Source organism: Lonchura striata, chromosome 4A (genome assembly GCF_050655825.1).
Source record: "Lonchura striata isolate lonStrDom1 chromosome 4A, ASM5065582v1, whole genome shotgun sequence".
NCBI classification, from domain to species: Eukaryota; Metazoa; Chordata; class Aves; order Passeriformes; family Estrildidae; genus Lonchura; species Lonchura striata.
In genome coordinates this window covers 18,902,474-18,922,771 of record NC_140742.1, presented here as the reverse complement: position 1 = coordinate 18,922,771, position 20,298 = coordinate 18,902,474, and the positions used below count along the sequence as shown (strand labels likewise).

Here is a 20,298-nt window from a genome sequence, read left to right as displayed (position 1 = left end):
TCTTCAATTGGGGTTCCTCTTTGGAGGTACCTAGCTCAAGCTGTTCTACATGTGAGATAAATAAACAACCCATTTACTCAGTGGATTGGCAACTTATCTTCTTCAAGCAGGCCCATGCCCTGTTGATGGTGGCATAAATCCTGGCAGATGGGATAATTCCTTCAACAAAGCCCAGGGTCCCAGATGGGCAGTGTGAGGCTGAGGATAGGGCAAGAAGGGGAGCTATATCTGGATGATGCAGGACTCCAGGCAGGTGATCCCACAAAAGTGCGCAACAGCTGCCATAGGAATGGGACTGCTGAGAAGAGCACTCCCAGTCCAGGCTGTGCTTTGGGACTCTTTGCTCCTGGTAGTGTTAGAGCAGTTTGCTGGAGCCAGTCACATCAGTGCCTGCAGCTCCCACACCTCCTTTTCTGCGCATCTCACAGCATTCTGGGCTTTCTTGTAGCCCAGTCAGGAACAGATTTTTTTCCCACGAGGCAGGAGAAAGTTGCTGTCAGAACAAGATGGATTTTCCTTCTTTCTCTGTGCCTCCCTCCACCCCATTTCTTCCACCCCACCCCCCCCCCCCCCCCCCCATTTTCCTGTTTCCTTTCTCCAGGAGTTTGTATCCTTCTTTCTTCTCCTTGTATTTATTACGGTAACTTTAGACCAATTCACCCTGGAGAACTCATCTAGCAACAATGTGTGAGTCTGGTACAAGGCAACACCTAACCCTCCAGGATCCCAGGGATGGTGTGAAAAATCCTTTCTATGTTTTCTTAAAGAATAATACAGCAGAATTAACTTTCCATCCCCAAATAAAGCTCAGATGTCACTTGGACCCTCTCATCAGTAAGACCTACAGTAAGGGCAGAAATGGTTTGACAGAAGCCCTTTGTACCATGCATGGCTCACAAATTCAGGGATTTGCCATCCCACCCATGCAGGTTGAAGGAGGTGGAAGACCCAGAACAGCTCAAGAAGAGGGCAGACCTTGCTAGAGTGTAGAGAAAGGTACTCTGGAGCTCTGCACACTGGCAGAAGCCAGGAATGACCATGTGTTTGTGAGAGCCAGTTACGCATGAAGGCCACTTTGAAGAGGTGCTCCCCATGTCCTTGCTGGGCCCTTGTTCAGAGTGTCCAAATGACAGAAATGAAGATGGTGAAGAGCCTTGAGAGGAAGCCTTGTAAGGAACAGTTGAGGTCACTTGGTCTGTCCAGCCTGGAGAAGAGACTGAGCACAGATCTCATCGCAGTTCCAGCTTGTTCATGGGAAGGGGCAGACCCTGATCCCTTCTCTGTGGTGACTCCCTCGTCACAGGACCCGAGGGAAGGCTGCAGTTGTGTCAGGGGAGGTTTAGTTGCAGATTCGGGTCAGGCTCTTCCCCCAGAGGGTGGCCGGGCACTGAACAGCTCCCCGGGGCAGTGGTCACAGCAGCAGCCTGCCGGAGCTCACGGGGTGTCGGACAATGCTCTGGGGCACAGGGTGGGGCGCTCGGGCTGCCCTGGGCAGGGCCCCGAGCTGGCCCCGGTGACCCTGGCGGTCCGTTTGGGGCAGCTCGGGTGCGCTCTGTGACCCGAGTGCTTGGGCACGGGCGAGGGGCTGGCACAGCGCTGAGGCGATGGGGGCACTCCCGGGGAAAAGCCCCGCGCGGCGGCGGGGACACCCAGCGCGGCCCTCCCAGCGCCGGCTGCCCCGGCCCGGCCGCTCCGCCCGCTGCCGCCGGGCGGCCCCGGGCCCGCCCCGGCCCGCCCCGGCCCGCCCCGGCCCGCCCCGCCGCCCGGCCCCGCCCGGCCCCGGCGGCCCCGCCGCACTCGGGCGGAGCGAGCGGGGAGCCCGCGGCGCCGCCGCAGCCGGGCCGGGCCGCTCAGCGCTGCCGGGGCCAGCGGGGCCGGCCGCAGCTGCCGCCGGGATGACCCTCAAGTCGGGGCGCAGCTCCGGCGGCGGCAGCATGAGGACGGCGCTCTCCGACCTCTACCTGGAGCACCTCCTGCAGAACCGGCCCAAGCCCGAGGTGAGCGGCCCGGTGCGCCCCCACACCCCGCACTGCGCCCCGCTCCCGGCCCCGCAGGGAGCCCCGGCTGCCACGCTGTCCTGCGGGCCCTCAGCCCGGCACTGCGGCCGGCTCAGGCCCGGCGCGGGTGCCCGGCGGTGCCGCTCCATCCCGCCCGCCCGCACACGCAGGGGGGAGCAGGGCCCCCCAGGCAGAGACCCCGCGCTGCGCATCCAGGTGCGTGCCCGGGCCCCAGCAGCCCGGGAGCGGGGATGCTCGTGGGGACGCGGGTGCCTCCGGGGAATGCTCAGCCAGCGTAGCCGGCAGGGCACAAGGAGCTGGGTGCAGGGAGCAAAAGGAGCTGGGTGCGGGGAGCAAGGCTCCAGCATCCTGCCGCGGAGAGATTGTGCTTGTTTTGCTGCAAAGTTGTAGCTGGTCTGAACTGGAACTGCCGGTCACATGAGCTGATTCAGCTGCTGAGCAACCTCCAGGTCCACGGCACGGGCTGGAGGAGGGTGGGGGTCTCTTCCCCGGGAAGGAGAATGCCAGCAGCCCTTCTCACGCCTGCTCCGGGACAGGGAGTCAGCCGATGGCCGCATGCGCCCCACCTCCAGCAGAAGGAGAGCAGGCTGCACCAGCCCTCCGTTCTGCTGGGTGGGCGCCTTCCTCACTTAGTGTTGTTTGGAGTGGCTTGGGTGCAACCAGGAGAAGGTCGGCAGTTGCCAGTGTTAAACAGCTGGTGCTTTTCTCCCGTCAGAGATTTCCAGCTTTGAAAAGGCATCCTTGGTGACGCCATGGTAAAATGTGGCTGGGCTAAGTTTTCCTTGCAACTGTGGGGAGCCTCTGAGAGAGAGCAGGGAGGAAATTTCCCTGAAGCGCTGTCCTTAGCCCATCGTGTTGGACATTTAAATATGTAAAAGAGGCTTGTCAGATCTGTCTCACACCACTGGCTCACCTGTTTTTCATGGTTTAACCCTGACAGGGTGCTTTGAGAAAAACAGTAGGAAAAAAATAATTTAAGCAAAGTGTCTGAATCAGGCAACTGCTGAAAGGAGCTCTCCCATCCTTCTGCCTCCCAGATCCAGGCAGAGGGCCTGCCTGGCTGCGAACAGAGCAAGGATCAATTGCCAGTAGCAGCAGAGCATGGAAAGTGTAGGAGCTGCCCTACAGCTTCCTAGTGCTATGGTGACTTTATTTCAGTAGGGATAAAGAGAGAGATGGTGAAGTGAGATCTGCATGAGGCCTTTTAAAAGGAGCTCTGTAAGGCTGCCTTCCAGCAGTGTCCTGAGCTTGCCAGTCACAGATGCCTGTCTCTGTGTCATGGGCATGCAGAGATGGTGCTGGCCCACAGTGGCTGTGGCCCCTCCATGGGCCGCCAGGACATCGCCCAGCAGCAATGTCCCTTCTTGGGAAGGGTGCTGGGTCTGCCTGACTGCTCCTGGTCTGGAGTCAAACAGGGTGACTGGGAGGTTTCTCTTCTGCATTTTCTCTGGCAGAGCCATGTACTGGGAAATGCTGTCCTGTGTTCCTCAAGTGGTGACGGGGCATGCAAATCATGGCAAGTGGAAGCCATGTTATTGCTGGAAAACAACCCCAGGCCTCTCCTCTTGAACCTCACCATGTGCATGCATATCTTTGCCATATCTCCTGGCTGACAAGTACAGATTTACCAAAAAGGTGTGGGCTTTACTTCCAGCTGTGCACATGGTTGGCAGGATGACCTTGGGCTTGTCCCTTTATCATCTGTGACTCAGTTCCCCAGCTGTAAAATGGGCAGCGAATGTGACCTTTGGGAGTTTGGTGGAGGAGAGGAGGATACTTCTGGGGAGAGCTGATCCTGAGGGTGCAGAGGGAGCACTGCACTTGCTTCTGGCGGTATTTCTCGGCATCCAACTGGCAGCAGCTCCAAAGCAGACTGAAGCCACAGTCCCCAGGGATCAAAACCTGAATCAACCCCAGGTAAAACTCAGTTGAAAGCTGAGCTAAAGCTTCTGGCTTTGACTAATGAAGTGGGGAGGGCTGGTTCCAACGTTTTAATCTCAAATGTATTTTGCTGTGTAGCTGTTTCACTGCTACAGGGAAAAAGCTGTTTTGAATGGCTTGTTCTGGAGGCTGGGATGGAGTGGCAGGGCAGCTCCTCCTTCTGTCAGTGTTGTGGTTTCACTGGCTGTGCCTTGGAGGTTACCAGCGTCACAAGCACATCTGGAAGGCTGCATCAGCCTTTTCTGGTGGGAAGGTGGTGCCTCAGCAAAAGTGAATGTGCTCCCTTGAAAATCTGGCCCATCTCCTTTGCAGTACTCTCTGATCTGGAGTCAGTGTGAGAGCATACATTGCCGGCAGCACCTTCTGGCTGCCACCATTTTGTATCCTTCCTATTTCTCTTTTCCCCTTCCCACAGAGACCTGTTGGTGTTACTGGGCCTTTTCCTGGTGTCAGCAATGTAATCCTCTTTGGTTTAAATGTTTGTTGGTTTGATTCTTGTTTTTATACTTCAATCAAATTGCTAGAAGTCATTTTAGGTGGGATTGTTCCTATGGCTTGAGAAGTCAGTAGGCCCTGGCAGAATGAATTACTTCTAAATATCTATGTGGCTCTAGCGCCCCAGCCTGCTGGGCAGCCTTAAAGCAGCTCCCAAGCTCAGTTTTTTGCTACTTTGCTTTTTTTACACATTGCTGTATTTTTAAAGCTGTATGAGACTGAAATGGGTCCTGGATGGGGAGGGAGGCAAGGCTGGAAACACTGGAGGGTGGGAGGAGATGTTTATTGCTGGGTCAGAACATCTCTGCACCAAGCAGTGCCCCAACCTCCCTGCACGCATCCATGGCAAAATGGCAATTATAATGTGAGGGGGTCATGATTCATGGAGGGAGCTGGGATTTTGTTCCTCACAGTGTGGGAAGAGCATGTCTTCCTGCCAGCCAAGAGGGCAATCCCAGAGCAACCTGGCTCCAGGGTTCCTTCTTGCATCCAAGCTGCTGTACTTTGGGGGATGGCTTGGCAAAACCAGCAGTTCTTTTCTCCACACACTCGCCAGGCAACTCTGTTTTTCCAAAGCTACCTCATACTGAAGTGTCTTGCTTAGAGCAGCAAGGAGAGCCCAGGAACCAAATCTCTGAATGTGCCCTTTGCACTGTAGTGCTGCTTTCCTCAAGTGCTGCTTCAGCCTCCTGCAAACAAGCTGCCCAGTTAATGTTTGATTTGCCCATGCCTTGCAGCCTGGTGGAGCAGCAGCAGCAGCAACTGTGGCAGACAGTGCTGACCCCACCAGGGGACAGGATGCCAAGTCCTGGAATCCTTGCCACATTCCCTGTTGGTAAACACTGCCCAAGGAACTGGGTATACTTCCCTCTGCCCCAGGATACAGGGCAGAAATCTGGGCCCTTGAGGAAAATGCAGACAAGGGGTTGTGGGGCACCTCTGACCCATGGAGCTGGTGGCTCTTGTGTGCATTGCCAGTAGAGCAGGATTTCTGCAGGAGGATTTGCACCCCTGTCAGCCAGCTGCAAGGCACACAGGGCTGCTGGGTTCTGGGCTGTCCAGCACCCCTGCTGCATAGCTCAGCCCACCAACCTCCTTGCCCCATGTGTGCCCCAGCACAGCCCTGGCGGTGACCGAGCCCGGGGCTGTGCACAGCTGGCTGTGGCTGGTGGCCACAGGCTGGCTCTCAGCAGCACTCACAGATGTTTCCTGTGGAGCAGTGCTCGAGGAGCAGTCTGGCCAGTCACCGGCGTGACTCAAAGGCTCTTGAGGTCACAGACTAGGCTGGGCCAAGCCACCGTGAGCGTGGCAGCTGCCAGGGGAGTGCAAGGCAATCCGGCCAGCCAGCTCGTGGGCATGGGGCATGAGAGCCACGCACGTCTCCTGTTCCTGGGTGCCAACATCAGGGCTGAATCTGCCACCCCGAGGGTCCTGGCTGTCCTCATGAACCAGGCATTTTCCCATCCCCATCCACTGGATGGCCGGTGCCATCAGCAAAAAAGCCCACACCATCCCAGTATGGCTCTGGTTTTGGAGAACCCTTCTGCATTCAGAGCTGCCATCAAGTGACCGGTGGCCATCTGCAGGCACAGCAGCCAGTCTCTGGTGACAGACCTTGTTCTCCAGAGTCACTAGAGTGACACTGGTGCTGTGTCAGCATTGACAGCTGGGTGTTTTCTCCAGCTCTCAGCAAAAAGCAAAGGTCAGGGCCAGGAGGCTCAGCTGATGGGGATGGTGAGGATGGGAACTCCCAGTCCCTGGAGCAGACTGTGCTGTGTCCTGGGTCATCAGGCTCTGCTGAGCCTAGAAGTTTGAAGCCAGGAACTGCATGGTCTAACACTTTCCCAAGGCATGACCAAGATAAGTATGATCTGTGCTGGCTCCAGCCACCACACTTTGGCCTCAGGTCGGGCTGGAGAAGGTCCTTGTCCTCCTATTCCTTCTTGCACCTGCTGGTTTGGCAGATGGCACAGCTGACAGAGAGCTGTGGGACAGCTCTAGGCACGCACACTGCTGGATCTGTTCCTCTGCACTGCAAATGGTGTGGTAGCATCGTGGGCTGGCAAGCCAGGCTTGGGGGGATGGATACAAGTTGTTCTTCCTTCCACCCTGCAAGTCTGTGGCCTGGGTGCTTTTCTGGTGCTATTCAGCCTTCTTCTCCGTGTTTAAGCTGTCGGCAGCTGGAACCCACGTGGTCTCCTTTTGAGGAGGAGTTTGGTTGGCACTTCTGGACGTAGTTGGCTTAAAAATAAATCACCGCATCTTGGGCACACAGCTCCCTGAGCCCTTCTCTCCCTGGTCCAGCCCCACAGTGCCCTTTCTGGGGGCTGTGACAGTGACCCTGCCTGCTCTGTCCCTCTCTGCCAGCACCTTTCCTGCTATCCTTGTTAGTCCTGACTCTGCTGCCCCTTTCTTTGGCTCCCTCCCTGCTTTCTGCCATTGCACAGAGCTGGATGACTGTCTCAGCCAGCAGCATTCCAGAACATCCCTACCAAAGCTCATGTAGTTGTGGTTAGTGCCATGGCTACAGCCCAGTAGCAGGTGCTCTTCACAAGCCTTCCCCTGGCCTGACCAGATCTGCCTCCCCACCTGGCAGTGTGGGGCTGCAGCTTCTCTGCTCCAGGTCAGGAGTCTAGGGTGAGTGAGAGCAAGCTGGGGCAGGGGCATCAGGCTGATACTTCCCAGCTCCTGGCATGGAGCCTCTGGCCCTGGTGCTCAGTTGACAGGGCAGCCTGTGGTGGGGAGAGGTGTTGGCTCTGCCTGTCTGGGCATGGCCACGTCACGGATGCGGGACTGAAGCTGGTGAGGACCTTGCTGGGTATCCCTGCTTGGCTGTGGCTCTCTGCTCAGGCACTGCTGGGAGGGAGGGTGCAGGCTGCAAACTGGGCAGCAAAGCCACGAGTCTGGTGTGGAGTGGGACAGCCAGGAGGGTTTGTTTCGCATCGTGGGGTGACGTGGGAATTTGTGTCAGCAGGACAGGCACAGACTGCAGGTTGAAGCTGGTTCTGGGTTTTGCTGGGCCAGCACTGATTTGGAAGAGGCTTGTGGAAAGTCCATTGCAGTTGGGGACAAACAAGCACATTTGTGAGCTGTGTAGAGACATTGCCCCGTGTGTCTGAGGGATTTAACAGGATCGTGTCAGGCTTTCTTGGGCTGTGAGGGAGAAGCTCACCAAGCAGGATGGATTTGGAGGTCTTTGTATGGGACCCAAAGCACTCTTTGTCAGCCCTGGTGCCAGCACTTGCTGGAAACCAAGAACAGAGGTTTTCTCAGCACTGAGAGCCTGTGCTTTGCTTCCCAGTGTGAGCCAGCATGAAAGGATCTGGGAAGGGGAATGGAATGTTTCTGGCTGGCTTGGGAGCACTGCCTTCAGTGCCTGGGTGTTGGCACTGCACCATGTCAGTTGCCCACTGATGTAGGTCAGGAAAGGTTGAAGTTGCAAAATGAGCCAGAGCAAAGCCTGTCTCCACTTCTCAGAGGTGAGTCTCAAACTGTTCTGTTCACTTAGTGAAGAAGTCCTGGGCTTTATGCTCTGTAACAAGCTACCTGTGAGCCAAGTGCTGCTGTGACACATAAGGAGTGTTTGTGACTCTTCGCTTCAGAAGAGCAAAGAGTCTTTTGGCTTCTTCTACCTGTAGCTTTTCCAAATTTTTCCTACCTCTTGTGTTTCCCAAGCTGGAATACTACAGATCCACATCCACATCTCCAAGGCTGAGGTTCTTCTCCTTTTCTTTTCCTGCCCTTAGTGTCTTCTCCTCCCCTGTGCTCCACCTGCCGCCGCAGGCACCTTAATCCGTCTGAGTAGCTGAGCCGCGGAGCGGGGATCCAGCAGTGCCAGGCGGAGCCCCTAAACCGCGGTGTCTGTTTTGCCCCGACAGGCCATGACTCAGTCCCCAAACGCCATGACTGAGGACATTTATACCAACGGCTCCGCGCCCCTGGGCAGCCCCTCGCACAGCAGCAGCCGCGAGGTGCGCAAGATCCGCCTTGTCCAGTTCGAGAAGGTCACCGAGGAGCCCATGGTGAGAGCTTGCAAGGCCCCAGAGCTGGATGGCACCCGGGGGGTGGAGGGGCAGCTTCAGCTGTGCCAGCAGGCCGGCCTCGAGGGAAACAGGTCACTGGAGATCTCGGCCATGGGAAGAAGGTGCTGGACTCTGCCTTCTGCCCGGGGACCCGAAGCGAGCCCCACAAAGGGTGGTGATGCTTGTGCCGAGAGGAGCTGCAGCAGCCTGAGTTGGCCGAGCAGGGTCTTCCCCCGCAGCCACTGCACAGCCCACTGTGGACATGGGCCTGGAGAGGACTTTGTGAAGGCAGGAGAGCTCTCCCCTGCAGCGAGCAGTCATGGATTTTCCTGTCTTCCAGGGGATCACACTGAAGCAAAATGACAAGCAGAGCTGCATGGTGGCCAGGATCTTCCATGGGGGCATGATTCACAGACAAGGTAACAAGGCCTTTGGAGAAGAAGCGGTGCATGAGGTGCACATCTGCAGGTGGTTTCTTTCCATGCAGCAGTAATGCAGGTCCTCAGCACTGCTGGCTTTCCCCTGTGACATGGACATCTGTGCCTGTTCCTCCCCACTCACCGGTCTCTCTGCATGGTTGTCATGTTAAAACACTGGAGGCTTTAGGGATAAAAAAAGGGTTGGGGGAAGGGCTCTCCCAAAAAGGAGCTGGAGATCATCTGTCTCTGTCTCGTGATGGGGTCACTGTAAGAAGAGATGGATCCTACCCCAGAGACGGTGGGGGAAGCTCTTCCCATTCCTAAAGTGCACAGGTGGGACAGGTATCCTGTAGATTAGCTCTGCAGATCAAAAAAAGGTGCCAAAAGAATTAAATAGGTGCTATTTTCTGGTTTTGGGTCTTGCCAAGGAGGCGTGGATACGAGATGTTCTCTGCTTTAGCAGAGGCTGCTTTTCCAGCCTTGGATCCAAGTGGGAAGTCTGTGCTTACCACTGCCAAAATAAGACAGGAGCCATTCCAATAACATTACTGGAGCCTGATTTTTAGAAATATATCTGAGGCTGTAATCTGCCTGGGTATATAAACTGAAAACACAGAGTCAGGAATTCCTGTGTTAAGGCTGTGTAAGGAGGTTGTGATTGGCTTTAGGTGAGGTACTTGGAGTACTGATGCAGGTGCTTTGACCAGTCCAGAGCGCTTTGCACCCAGTGGAAAGCAGCCTGATGACCTTCAGACTGGCTAGGTGTGTGTGTTGGGTGGAGGGGGAAGAATTAATTCCCCTTGTGCTTTCCTGCCATGTGCTTAGGTGGCATGTGTGGTTCCAGAAGCACTGCCAGGCAAACAGTGCAGTGTCCTGGCCCTGGAGGCTGATGGAGCTGTGTAAATCGGGTTTGGTGAGCAGCTCTTGTCCCTTTTCTGCATTTTCATGTTTCTCACATTGCTGGCAGGCTCCCTTCACGTGGGTGATGAGATCATAGAAATCAATGGGCAGAGTGCGAGCAACCACTCAGTTGACCAGCTGCAGAAGATGCTGGTAGGTATCTGTGTGTGTCAGGGCTGTTCCCTGGGGAGGACCCCTTTGGCCTGCATGCTGTGAGCATTCACCCCCTCCCACACACCAGAGCCAGCACACAGCTGCCTACATACAGCAGTGTGGTGTGGCAGAAACCATCCTGCATGCAGCCCTCTGTGCTTGCTGCTTGTGTCTGGCCTCCTGGAGCAGCAGTGAGGGCTGTTGACTGGGTCCCTGACATGTGCTGATTCTGCATGGGGCTTGGAAACCCCCTGTTTGCCAAGGCTGCTGTGCAGCTCCAGCCCAGGGCGGGCTGCCCTTGCAGGCCTGAGCCACACATGCATGTCATCTTGGTGCCATTTACCTGCTGCTGAGGTCATGATGGTTCTGTCAGGCCCTTGCCAGAGACATTTTCGGACAGGGCCTCAGAGCTGCCTTGGGTTCTACACTGACGATCCTGATCTCTGCCCAGCAGATGACACTGTTGGAGGAAGGTGGTGGGCGGCTGAGAGCCCCCACCAGCAGCCGAAGGCTGGAGGCTTGGCCTTACCAAAGTCCCACAGGATGTCCCTGCTCCAGACAGCAGGACCAAAGAGGAGCTTGTCTTTGTTTTTGCCTCCTGAGAAGAGTGGTTGGCTCAGGAGGCCCCTCCAAGCACATGTGGTTGTCCCACAGGACCATGTTGTGATACATGTGGGACAACAGTGCACTGGCCTGTGGCAGGCAAGAGAGTGCTGTGCTCTAATGTCACCAGAGGGCCAGAGCAAGGGGCCAGCATAGAGGGGACCTGGAAGAGTCAGCCTCTCCTCCCAGGCTCCTCACTGGAGCAGCCAGAGCGGAGATGATGCAGGTCTCTGTGTTCATTCTGGTGGTGCTTGGCAGTACCCACACCCAGACCCTTGTGGGGGTGCTGGTGTCCCCCCATGGGAATGGGACAAGGTATGGCAAAGCCAAGCACAGCTATTTCTGACCAGACTGTGGTGTCCCCCAGCACCACAGCACAGTGGGATGCCCCAGAGCCCTGCCTTTGCAGGTCCTGGCACTCAGCACCTCCCTGCACAGGTTGCTGCTGTTGAGCTGCCTCCAGACATCACTCCTCCAACTCTTCTTTCTCCACTTTGTTCACTAGAAAGAAACCAAGGGGATGGTCTCATTAAAAGTCATTCCCAACCAGCAAAGCCGCCTCCCTGCTCTCCAGGTAAGTGCAGCCTCTGGACCTGCAGGCAGTGCTGGGACATGGCTGTGGGGCAGGGTGGGACCAGAGCAGATCATGCAGGACCAGTGCTGGGAAGAGAGCTGTGCTCAGCCAGGGGTGTCAGGGAAAAGGGGTGGCTGTCTTGTCTGGAGGGACCTGTCCTGTGCTTACATCCCTGCAAACAGCCATATGTTGGGCCTGTGTGGATGTACTCACCCAAAGTGTGTGTAGGAACAAGGGGCTGGGATGGCTGAGCCACCCGTGGTATTTGGGGATGGGAAAGCAGTGGCAGGTGCACACCAGGGAGCACGTGAGGGTCTCTTTCAGAGCCACTACTATGTGTGACAGGGGCAGTCCCTAGCTCTGGTCCCTGCTGTCACCTGCACCGGGTGCAGCAGCCCCAGCAAGGATGACGTTGGTCCGGATGCTGCCCTGCATAGCGTGGGAGGAAGGAAGCAGTGGGGGGAAGGAAGGCAGTTCCTTGCACCTGCTGCCACTGTCAGGGCAGGGGGGCCATCCTGTGTCACCTGCATGGCTTTGCCTTTGAAGTCCTGCTGTGGCTGAAATAGAACAGTGGGGAGGGCTGTGTTCTCTTCCAAGACTTCAGGGCGTGGTAGCTGGGTTGCTGTCTTGCCCTTGTGCAGGAGCCAACCCCAGTGCAGCCCCCTGTCATGGACAGGCAGGGGAGGGAGAGGAGTTCAGAGGCACAGGGTGGGGGCTGGATGGTACTGGGGTGGGCTGAGGGAGCACACATCATTCTTTATCCAGAGAAGTTGAAGTTCTGAATGTGGTGGAAGGTGTTGGTGGCTCTGTTTCTTCCTCGGTGTATAGTGTCCCCAGTCCTGCTTAACCAGCTTTGCATGTGTGTTTATTAAACACTGGCCCTGTCTGTCCTTCCCTGCTGTCAATCTGCCCTCCCTGTCCTGACCCAGCCAGCTCCAGTTGGCCAACTCCATTCCAGCGGAAAATCTATCCCAGAAGAAAAGAATGCAGTTGCTCATTCATCTGAGGCCGGGAAAGACACAGGGACAAACTCCTTCCCTGCAGCAGTTGTACTCCTTCCTGCTGAGCCCAGAGCAGTGGTGCTGTCTGCTTCTCAGAGCCACAGCTGCTTGTGTCTGTGTTGGTTGCAGTACCACAACCAAGAGTGGGCTGTTTCCACTCCTGGGTCCCCATGATCACCTTTATTTCAGTGCCTGGCAGGCAGGATGGTGGAGATCCTGGCATGATACTTCCCCTGCCCTGGCTCATGATGTCTCTTGGAGAATGTCTGTTTGAGAATGTCTTAATGAGAGGAAACACAGAACATTCAAGGCTCTTGAGGACCCCTCCAGTATATTCCCTGCAGCCCTTTGACTTTAAAAGATCAGGACTTCTCATGCTGGAGCCTGCTCATCAGTTGAGTGTGTGGCCCCAGAGAGGGGCTGGCAGCAGGCGGGCAAAGAGCTCTGTGCAGCTGGGGGTGATGTGTGGAGCTGTCTGGTGCCAGCACCGAACTGGTGTGGGGAGGGGTCTTGCCAAAATGTCCTGGCTTGGGACACCAGTGCTGCAGGAGCAGAGAGCTCTGGGCAGGTGCCTGGGCAGTGCCTGTTGTGTATGCCTTGTGTTTGTGTGGATGATCAGCTTCCTGGTGCCAGGGAGTGCTTTCAAAGCAAGCAGCAGTCCTCATCCTGAAAGGAGATTCCACTATTACTGTTTTTCCTAATTTAATTTTTTTGTGAGTGCTCTTATATCACAACTTGATCCATATGGTCTTTTCTGGCAATGAAAGGGGACCATGTTTGTGTTCTGATGGCTCTATGCCTGCAGCAGCATAGCTGAACGAAATAGTTTTAGTATGGAACAAGGACAGCATGGTCTACCCTACCGAGGGAGGATGAATTTCCAGGCCCTGCCTGTCACATCTGAGGACAGGACAGGTATCACCCCATGTGAAACTCTTTTCCTCCTTGCTACATGCTGTGTTTCTAGGGTGACTAACTTGCTAAACTCATGCTCAGCATTCCTTAACTCTGCTTTTCACTTCTAATCTTCTATCCTCTGTCTGGCTTTGCTTACACTCTAGCCCTGACAAGGTCCTGGAGGGAGTAGGTGCTGTAGATTCCCTCCCAAGGAGCTGAGCAAGCAGAAGGGACAAGGAAAACAAACTTTCTCTCACCTTCTTGGTCCCCAGGACTTCCCTGGCCTCAGGAGGGTACACAGTGGCCTGGGAAGCAATAGCAGCAGCCTGTTTCCAGTTGCAGCTGTGATGAATTTTGGAAGATGTAAAAGGGATCAGGACAGACCAAGGCAAGGATAGATACAGCACTGCAGTCTTGGCTCCCCAAAGGCCTTGTGCCATGCAAGGATTGCCCAGTTGTGGGGAAAGGCAGCAGAGGACAGCTGAGATTGAGCCATGGCCTTCCCTGGGGTCCCTGTTGCAGCATCACCTTTGTGCTCACCCCACTGCAGAGCCCAGTTGTGCCCCGTGTTGGTAGGACTCCTCTGTGCCTGGCCCAACGCAGCAGCACTGTGCAGCACCCAGGGCACTGCAGGGAGGCTCCATGGCAGGGTTTGAACACCACCTGTGGCTGTGTGTGTGCCTAGAGGTAGCAGCCCTGTTATCAGCTCCCAGTAAGGCCAAGATGCCCTCATCCACTCACCACCACATCTCACTACAATTCCACACCCAAGACTTTCCTCCTAAGCTTTGTGCATCTCCTTTCTCCCCACATGGCCTTGTGGGGCCTGGAAAGAAGCAGGGGCTTTGTGGCTGGAGCCTTCTCTGTAGTCACTGCTTGGGGATGCAGTGTGGAGGCCAAGCTCAGCCACTCTGCATGGCCATGCTGACTTTGGTCTCCTCTCTTTTGCAGATGTTCATGAGGGCACAGTTTGACTACGACCCCAAGAAAGACAACCTGATCCCCTGCAAGGAAGCAGGACTGAAGTTTCAGATTGGTGATGTGATTCAGATCATAAACAAGGACGACAGCAACTGGTGGCAGGGCCGGGTGGAGGGCTCCTGCACTGAGTCAGCAGGACTCATCCCTTCTCCAGAGCTGCAGGAGTGGTAGGTCCCTGGATTTACCCAGAAGGCTGGATCTGGGAGTGGAGGCATGAGCAGTGACCATGTGCTATCAGGAGTTTGTGTTAGGTAACACCAGTGTCACTTCTGGGACAAGGAGGAAAATGTCCCCTTCACATGCTGCTGGGTGAGCCTTTGCCTGTCCCCGGGCTTGGGGTGACAGCTGGGCCATGGGGGTGTTCTCCTCTCTTGGCAGGCGTGTGGCGAGCGTCACCCAGCCCAGCCAGAGTGAATCCCCGAGCTGCAGCCCCTTTGGGAAGAAGAAGAAGTGCAAAGATAAATACCTGGCCAAGCACAGCTCAAGTAAGTGTGAGCAGGGCAGTGGGCTCAATTCCCAGCCCTGGCCATGCCCCTGCCTCTGGGCAGGGCTGGGTCTGTCCTCTTCAGGAGTCAACCAAACAGCCCAGCTGTGTCAGCACTGGAATCTCAGGATGCCCCACAGCTGTCAGCTTTTTTTGACTCTCTTCTGCAGTCTTCATGTTCCTGCACTGTGTCCCCATGCACGAGGCCAGGGCTGGCTCAGGGCTCTCACCTGGTGAAAATCCCTGTGAACTCAGGCTCCCCATCCTCAAACCCCACAGGCTGCTGAACACAGGGAAGGCAATGGCAGGGCTGCTGCTCAGCAGTCAGGGACCAGCCTGAACTGCTCCCACAGCTGCCAGGGCCTGGCCCTGGTGGGGCAGGGAACTGCCCCTCTGCCATCTGTGCAGCACCCCATGCTAAACTGAGCCAAGAGCTGGCAAAGGTGGGTGCCTGGGGACTGCTGGCTTCTGGCCTGGCCTGCAGCTCCAACCAGCAACAAACAGGGCTGTAAATCACCCAGATATATAAAGCTCCCTGCAGCATATTGCTGCCTCCACCCCAGCTGCCAGGTCCTACTGTCCTGGGCAGAATTACTGAGCAAAAGCAGCCCTGGCTTCTTTTTCCCAAGCAGCCAAACGTGGATGAGCTCCCAGCCCAGTCCTCACCACTGCTGTCCTCTGTCCTGGTTTTGCTCTGATACACATACATGGGACATGCTGGTGTGGCCAAGCCAGTTTTGACCCCTCCGTGTCTTGTTTCTCCTCCACCCCAGTTTTTGACCAGCTGGATGTCGTTTCCTATGAGGAGGTGGTGAGGCTGCCTGCCTTCAAGAGGAAGACTCTGGTGCTCATTGGTAGGTCCTGTCCCAGGCATCCTCTGCAGCACAGGGGCTGTGTGCTGGGAGCCAGCAGGAACCAGGACTGCTCAGGGGCTGGGGCAGCATGGCCTTTGAGACCTAGTAAGGTCTGGGGAGCATTTCTTCAGCCTGCAGCAGTCATTGCATAGACTGAGCCCCCTCCAGCAGCATGCATAGTCTGGCATGTGCTGCAATGCTGGGGAAGAGTTACTTCAGGCATTTGCAACTCCTGAGTATCTACATGGAAAATCTCTACTAAAAGCAGCTCTGCAGTTGCATCAAAGCAAGCACCCCACACAGTGGGGACTGAGCGCTTGGTGGTGGGTTCCACAGGTATGGGCAGCCCATCCAGTCCAGCCAGGCTGGTTGCTCTGCAGGCAGCAGTCCTGTCTCCAGCTGGGGCTGGAGATGAGCATCCCCAGGGCACAAAGAACCTCACCAGGACTGGAAAATACCACAGACCAGCCCAGGACACGCATCTTGGGCAGGACCCAGGCCATGCTCTGTACTTTTTGTCAGACCCAGCATCTCTTACCAGGCTGCTCTGAGCCCAGCTCCAGTGTCCATCTCACTCTCTCTCTCTCTCTCTCCAGGGGCCAGTGGTGTGGGCCGCAGCCACATCAAGAATGCTCTGCTCAGCAACAACCCAGAGAAGTTCATGTACCCACCCCCATGTAAGTAACAGCACGGGATGCATTTCCTCTCACCTCTTTGATCCAGGACCTTCTGACAGCAGGTGGGAGGTGGGGAGATGTTCTCCAGCACCACCAAGCCCCTGGAGTCAGGTCCCCACGTGCAAGGCCTCCCTGCCTGCAGTCCCATATGGACCCACCTTTACCCACAGAGGCTGCAGGGCTGCTGCCCCCACCTCCCACCTCACTCTTTTCATCCAGTGCCTATCCCCACCTGGCCGAGGTCCCTACTGGTCCAAAGCAGGAAGCAGTTAGCAGGGGATTAGTACAGCTTAGTCTTGATGCCTGCTCCACTCTGTTCCCCTCTCCTCTTGGGGGGCCAGCACTCACCCTCTCTCTCCCTCCCCAGACACCACGCGCCCCCAGAAGAAGAATGAGGTGGATGGGAAGGACTATTACTTTGTCTCCACCGAGGAGATGACCCGGGACATCTCAGCCAATGAGTTCTTGGAGTTCGGAAGCTACCAGGGAAACATGTTTGGCACCAAGTTTGAAACAGTGCACAAGATCCACCAGCAGGACAAAGTCGCTATTTTGGACATCGAACCCCAGGTAGGAGCAGGGGAACGGGAGGGTGGACAGGGCTGCCACAGATTTTGTTATCTGGGCCCTGGATGTCACTGTCCCTGCCTTCTTTTCCCAAAGGAAAAAGCCAGCTAGCCCTGGGGTAGCATTTCCATTCCCAAGACATGGGAGGGTGTTTCCTGTCACAGCACACACCTGTCTGTGACACCAAGGCCACAGCCAGGCTGCTGTGGGAGTGGGTTGCAGGGACCCTTTTCCAGGAGTCCACCCAGTGAGCTCAAGTCCCCAAAGCCCCCATTGCACCACAGTCCCAGCCTGGGGGAGGGCCACGCTCTGGTAACTGCAGCCCTTTCTCCACAGACCCTCAAGATCGTCCGCACGGCCGAGCTCTCCCCGTTCATAGTGTTCATTGCTCCCACAGACAAGGCAGAGGAGGTGAGTGCCAGGGTGTCCCCTCCTGTCCCCCTCTGGATGGGCTTCTTGGTCCATAGCAGCACCTGCTGCAACAACCCAGGGGTCCCCATCAGTGTATTCCTGTCTGCTTGGCTTTTGGTGCTCCAGAACTCAGCCCAGACCTGAATTGCCAATTCCTGCAGCCCTCATCCCACAGCACCATCAGAGGGGCAGCACAGCCCAGCAGTGGGGCAGGAGCATATACCCTGCTGTGGCTATGCAAATGGACACACTGAACAAGGCTCCTTTCATTCTTTGCCTCATTAGGATGCTGATCCCTTTAACGAGAAGATGAAAGTAGCGCTGATAGTGCAGTTAACTCCTTCACTGCCAAGCCTCAGGCTGGCAGCCACAGGCTTTCACTTTCCAGGAAGCCCCCTGGATGCAGGGATGCTGCTTACCCTGCCCTACACTCCAGCATGTCAGGGAGATGGGAAGAGAGGCCAACAAGAAAACCCAGAGCTCCTAGATTCAATGGCCACAAGGCCACTTCTTCCAACCTATTGTTTGTAAAGCTTGAGGTACAGATAGTTTGAAGAGATGCTATTTATGCAACCTTCAGAGCAAGTGTTGTGCAGGTATTTAGAGGAACATTAACTGCCTGATGCAGCAGCATGGGGAGGGGAAAAGGGGACAGATCTCAGAACAGAAAGGGCCACTCTGTCACCCATCCAGAGAGGAATCACATCCTGCTGCAGTGGGCAGGGCCAGCCCTGCTGCCAGGCACTAAATATAACCCTGCAGCTCGGCTCACTCTGAGGAGAGGGATGCGGCAGAGTTAATGTGACCCTGCAGAGCTCACACCACCAAGAGCTGCTGCTTGCCCTCCCTCCCCTCTCTGCCCCCGACAGCTGCTGGCTTCATCCACAATCCAGGAAAAATTAATTTTACAATAATAGATGAATATGTTCAGTAATGCTTTGAAAATTAAGGTAGCTAAGTAGTATCTTTTTTTTTTTTTTTGCCTCTAAGGTAATAATTATATTTAAAATTTGTCAGTGTTGAACTGAACACCTTAAAGACAGAAGCTTGCTGTGCCCCGAGGGAGGGTGTGGTATTACAAATATTACTCTGCCATCTGGAATACGTTTTTAGTGCTGACCACTGAAAGTATCAGTATTGTGATACCAGGTGGTCTAACAAAAAAGAAGGGAAGGATACAAAGACTCATCTGATTTGGGTCTATTAATACATTTTTAGGTCTGTTTAATCTGTTAATAATGGATATAATTCTAAAATAGATATGATAATTAATACAATCTAATAATACCCATTTAGGTCTATTAATATCTGCATAGAGCAGAGCTCAGTGAGTACTGAACCCCAAGCTGTCCCTCCTCCCCAGGCACAGAAGCTGCCTGTCTTTCAAGCTCCATTAGGGAAATATATAGAAATGGTCTGGACCTGAATGCCAGGGGCAGAGCTGCCCCAGGCTGCACCCCTGGGATGTCCCTACAAGCTGGGCAGGAGGGAACAGGAGCTTTGCTTTTACTAAAACCCCGGTGAAAACCACTGGAGAGGCTGGTGAAGCTCTGCCAGCTGGTGCTGTTCTGGTCAACTAGTGGGAAGGGAGCATCCTGCAGGGATCCCACCTCCAACCCAGCCTGAGGCCTGGAGCTGCTGACAGTGCCCACCAGAGCACTGAGCAGCCTGCTGCATGTGAACCTTTTCCCTGGGAGCTGCCACAGAGCACTTTAGAGGTGAATAGAGAGCCAGCAGGCCTGGCCTCACTCTAGCAGGGTAACCTGATGCTCCCAGCACCACGTGAAGTCCAGCAAAAGCCCCAGACACAAGCCCAGAGATACCACAACAGCTCCTGGCCCATCAGACAAGCTCTAAGAATTCTCTCTGCTCTGATACTTCCCAACCACTGTAGATGTTTGGCGTTGGGAGGGTGTTTCCTGGTTGGGGTGTGCTTTGAAGTTCCTCCCCTGAGCACTGTGCTATCCCTTGCAGTCGGAGGCTCTGCAGCAGCTCCGCAAGGACTCGGAGAGCATCCGGAGCCGCTACGCACACTACTTCGACCTGTCCCTGGTCAACAATGGCGTGGAAGAGAGCCTGCACCTGCTGCAGGAAGCCTTTGAGCAGGCCTGCAGCTCTCCACAGTGGGTGCCTGTCTCCTGGGTCTACTGAGAGGGCACCTGCACCCAGCTGCTTCCCATCAACCATCCTGCAGCCACTGGGAAACACCTCCTCGTGTCCCCTGCCCCACAGCCCAGCACAGCTCCCCTCCTGCTGCTCATGGACGGTCTCGGTTCACACGCTCACAGGGTGCCCACAGCTCCTCTCCTGAGGGACAAACACAGGACTCGGCTGCCTGGGGACGAGCCAGCTCCTGTGGCACTGCAGGGCAGGGCAGGGGCTACAGCAGAGCCCAGGTTAGCTCAGAGCACAGCACCCTGCCCTCCCCGGGCAAGGGAAAGCACAGTCCTGCTGTAGCACCCAGCTGATCTTCCCTGCAGCAGTCCCAAGGGAAGTGGCAGAAGGGGGGGCTTTTCCAGGCAGATGGCTCCTGACCTGGCAGGAATGCACACAACTCAAAACCCTTCCGGGAGTCCACGAGGCTTCAAGGAAGCCCAGGTCTTAGGAGGCTTCTCCCAGAGCACACCAGAGCTCCTCCGTCCAAAGGTTTCCTCACAAATGGGGAAGATGATGAATGTGGCATGGAGCACCCCCAGGCAGGCCTCACCCCGTGTTCCCAGGTTGGAGTTTTCTCATTGACCCTGTGTAGCCATAGGTGTAAAAACTCACTGTATTGGCATTCTCACCGTGCAGCTTGGATTGTTACTGCCTGGTCAGAGAAACTGGGCAGCAGCTGAGCCAGTCCCGCAGACCAAACTCCAGAGGGACTCTTCAGTGGGTAGATTACATCCAGCCACGACTGTCTGTTGCATGCAGTTGAAAAGTGTCTACAAAGATCATCCAGGCATGTTTTCCAGTCTAGGGTCACACTGTATGCAAACATGAAAGCCATGCTCACCCCAGGATTTGTACTGACTCACAAGCCCCACACCATGTCTGGGAAGTATCACCACATCCACCGTGTAGGTGAGAAATCTTATTTGTGTGTTCATTCAGCTATAGGGGCAAGGAGAATGTGGTTTAAAAGTCTTGTGCAATTTTTTTTTAAGGATGCCAAAAATAAAAATCTATGTGCAATAGGGACCTTCGTTCTGATCTACTGCAGGGAAACAATGAGCAGCAATAAATGTGTGCTGAAACATTGCCATGGCTGGTGTTTTTACCTCTCAGGCTGGGCACTGACAAAGGCTCATCAACATGA

General features: G+C 55.4%; 1 protein-coding gene across 2 annotated transcripts; it reads left to right on the top strand.

Moving 5' to 3' along the window:
- Positions 1 to 1,793: 1,793 nt before the first annotated feature.
- On the top strand, positions 1,794 to 20,240 carry MPP1 (MAGUK p55 scaffold protein 1). Of its 2 annotated transcripts, XM_021534520.4 has the most exons (12): positions 1,794 to 1,997; positions 8,333 to 8,476; positions 8,817 to 8,895; positions 9,863 to 9,948; positions 11,057 to 11,125; positions 13,975 to 14,171; positions 14,383 to 14,489; positions 15,262 to 15,342; positions 15,939 to 16,019; positions 16,387 to 16,589; positions 16,923 to 16,997; positions 18,972 to 20,240. In XM_021534520.4, the coding sequence occupies exons 1-12, from the start codon at positions 1,896 to 1,898 to the stop codon at positions 19,146 to 19,148; spliced, it is 1,401 nt and encodes a 466-aa protein (XP_021390195.1). In that variant the 5' UTR covers positions 1,794 to 1,895; the 3' UTR covers positions 19,149 to 20,240. The 2 variants fall into 2 exon arrangements, with proteins under 2 accessions (XP_021390195.1, XP_085426558.1); XM_085570432.1 differs by lacking the exon at positions 11,057 to 11,125.
- The last annotated feature ends 58 nt before the right edge of the window (positions 20,241 to 20,298 follow it).

What these genes read in the sequence shown, in the direction of transcription:
- MPP1 (XM_021534520.4), top strand. Translation starts at nt 1,896, where the DNA reads ATGACCCTCAAGTCGGGGCGCAGCTCCGGCGGCGGCAGCATGAGGACG. An exon ending in AGGTCACCGAGGAGCCCATG is followed by an intron (nt 8,477 to 8,816) that starts GTGAGAGCTTGC and finishes CCTGTCTTCCAG; the next exon opens with GGGATCACACTGAAGCAAAA. An exon ending in GAAGACTCTGGTGCTCATTG is followed by an intron (nt 15,343 to 15,938) that starts GTAGGTCCTGTC and finishes CTCTCTCTCCAG; the next exon opens with GGGCCAGTGGTGTGGGCCGC.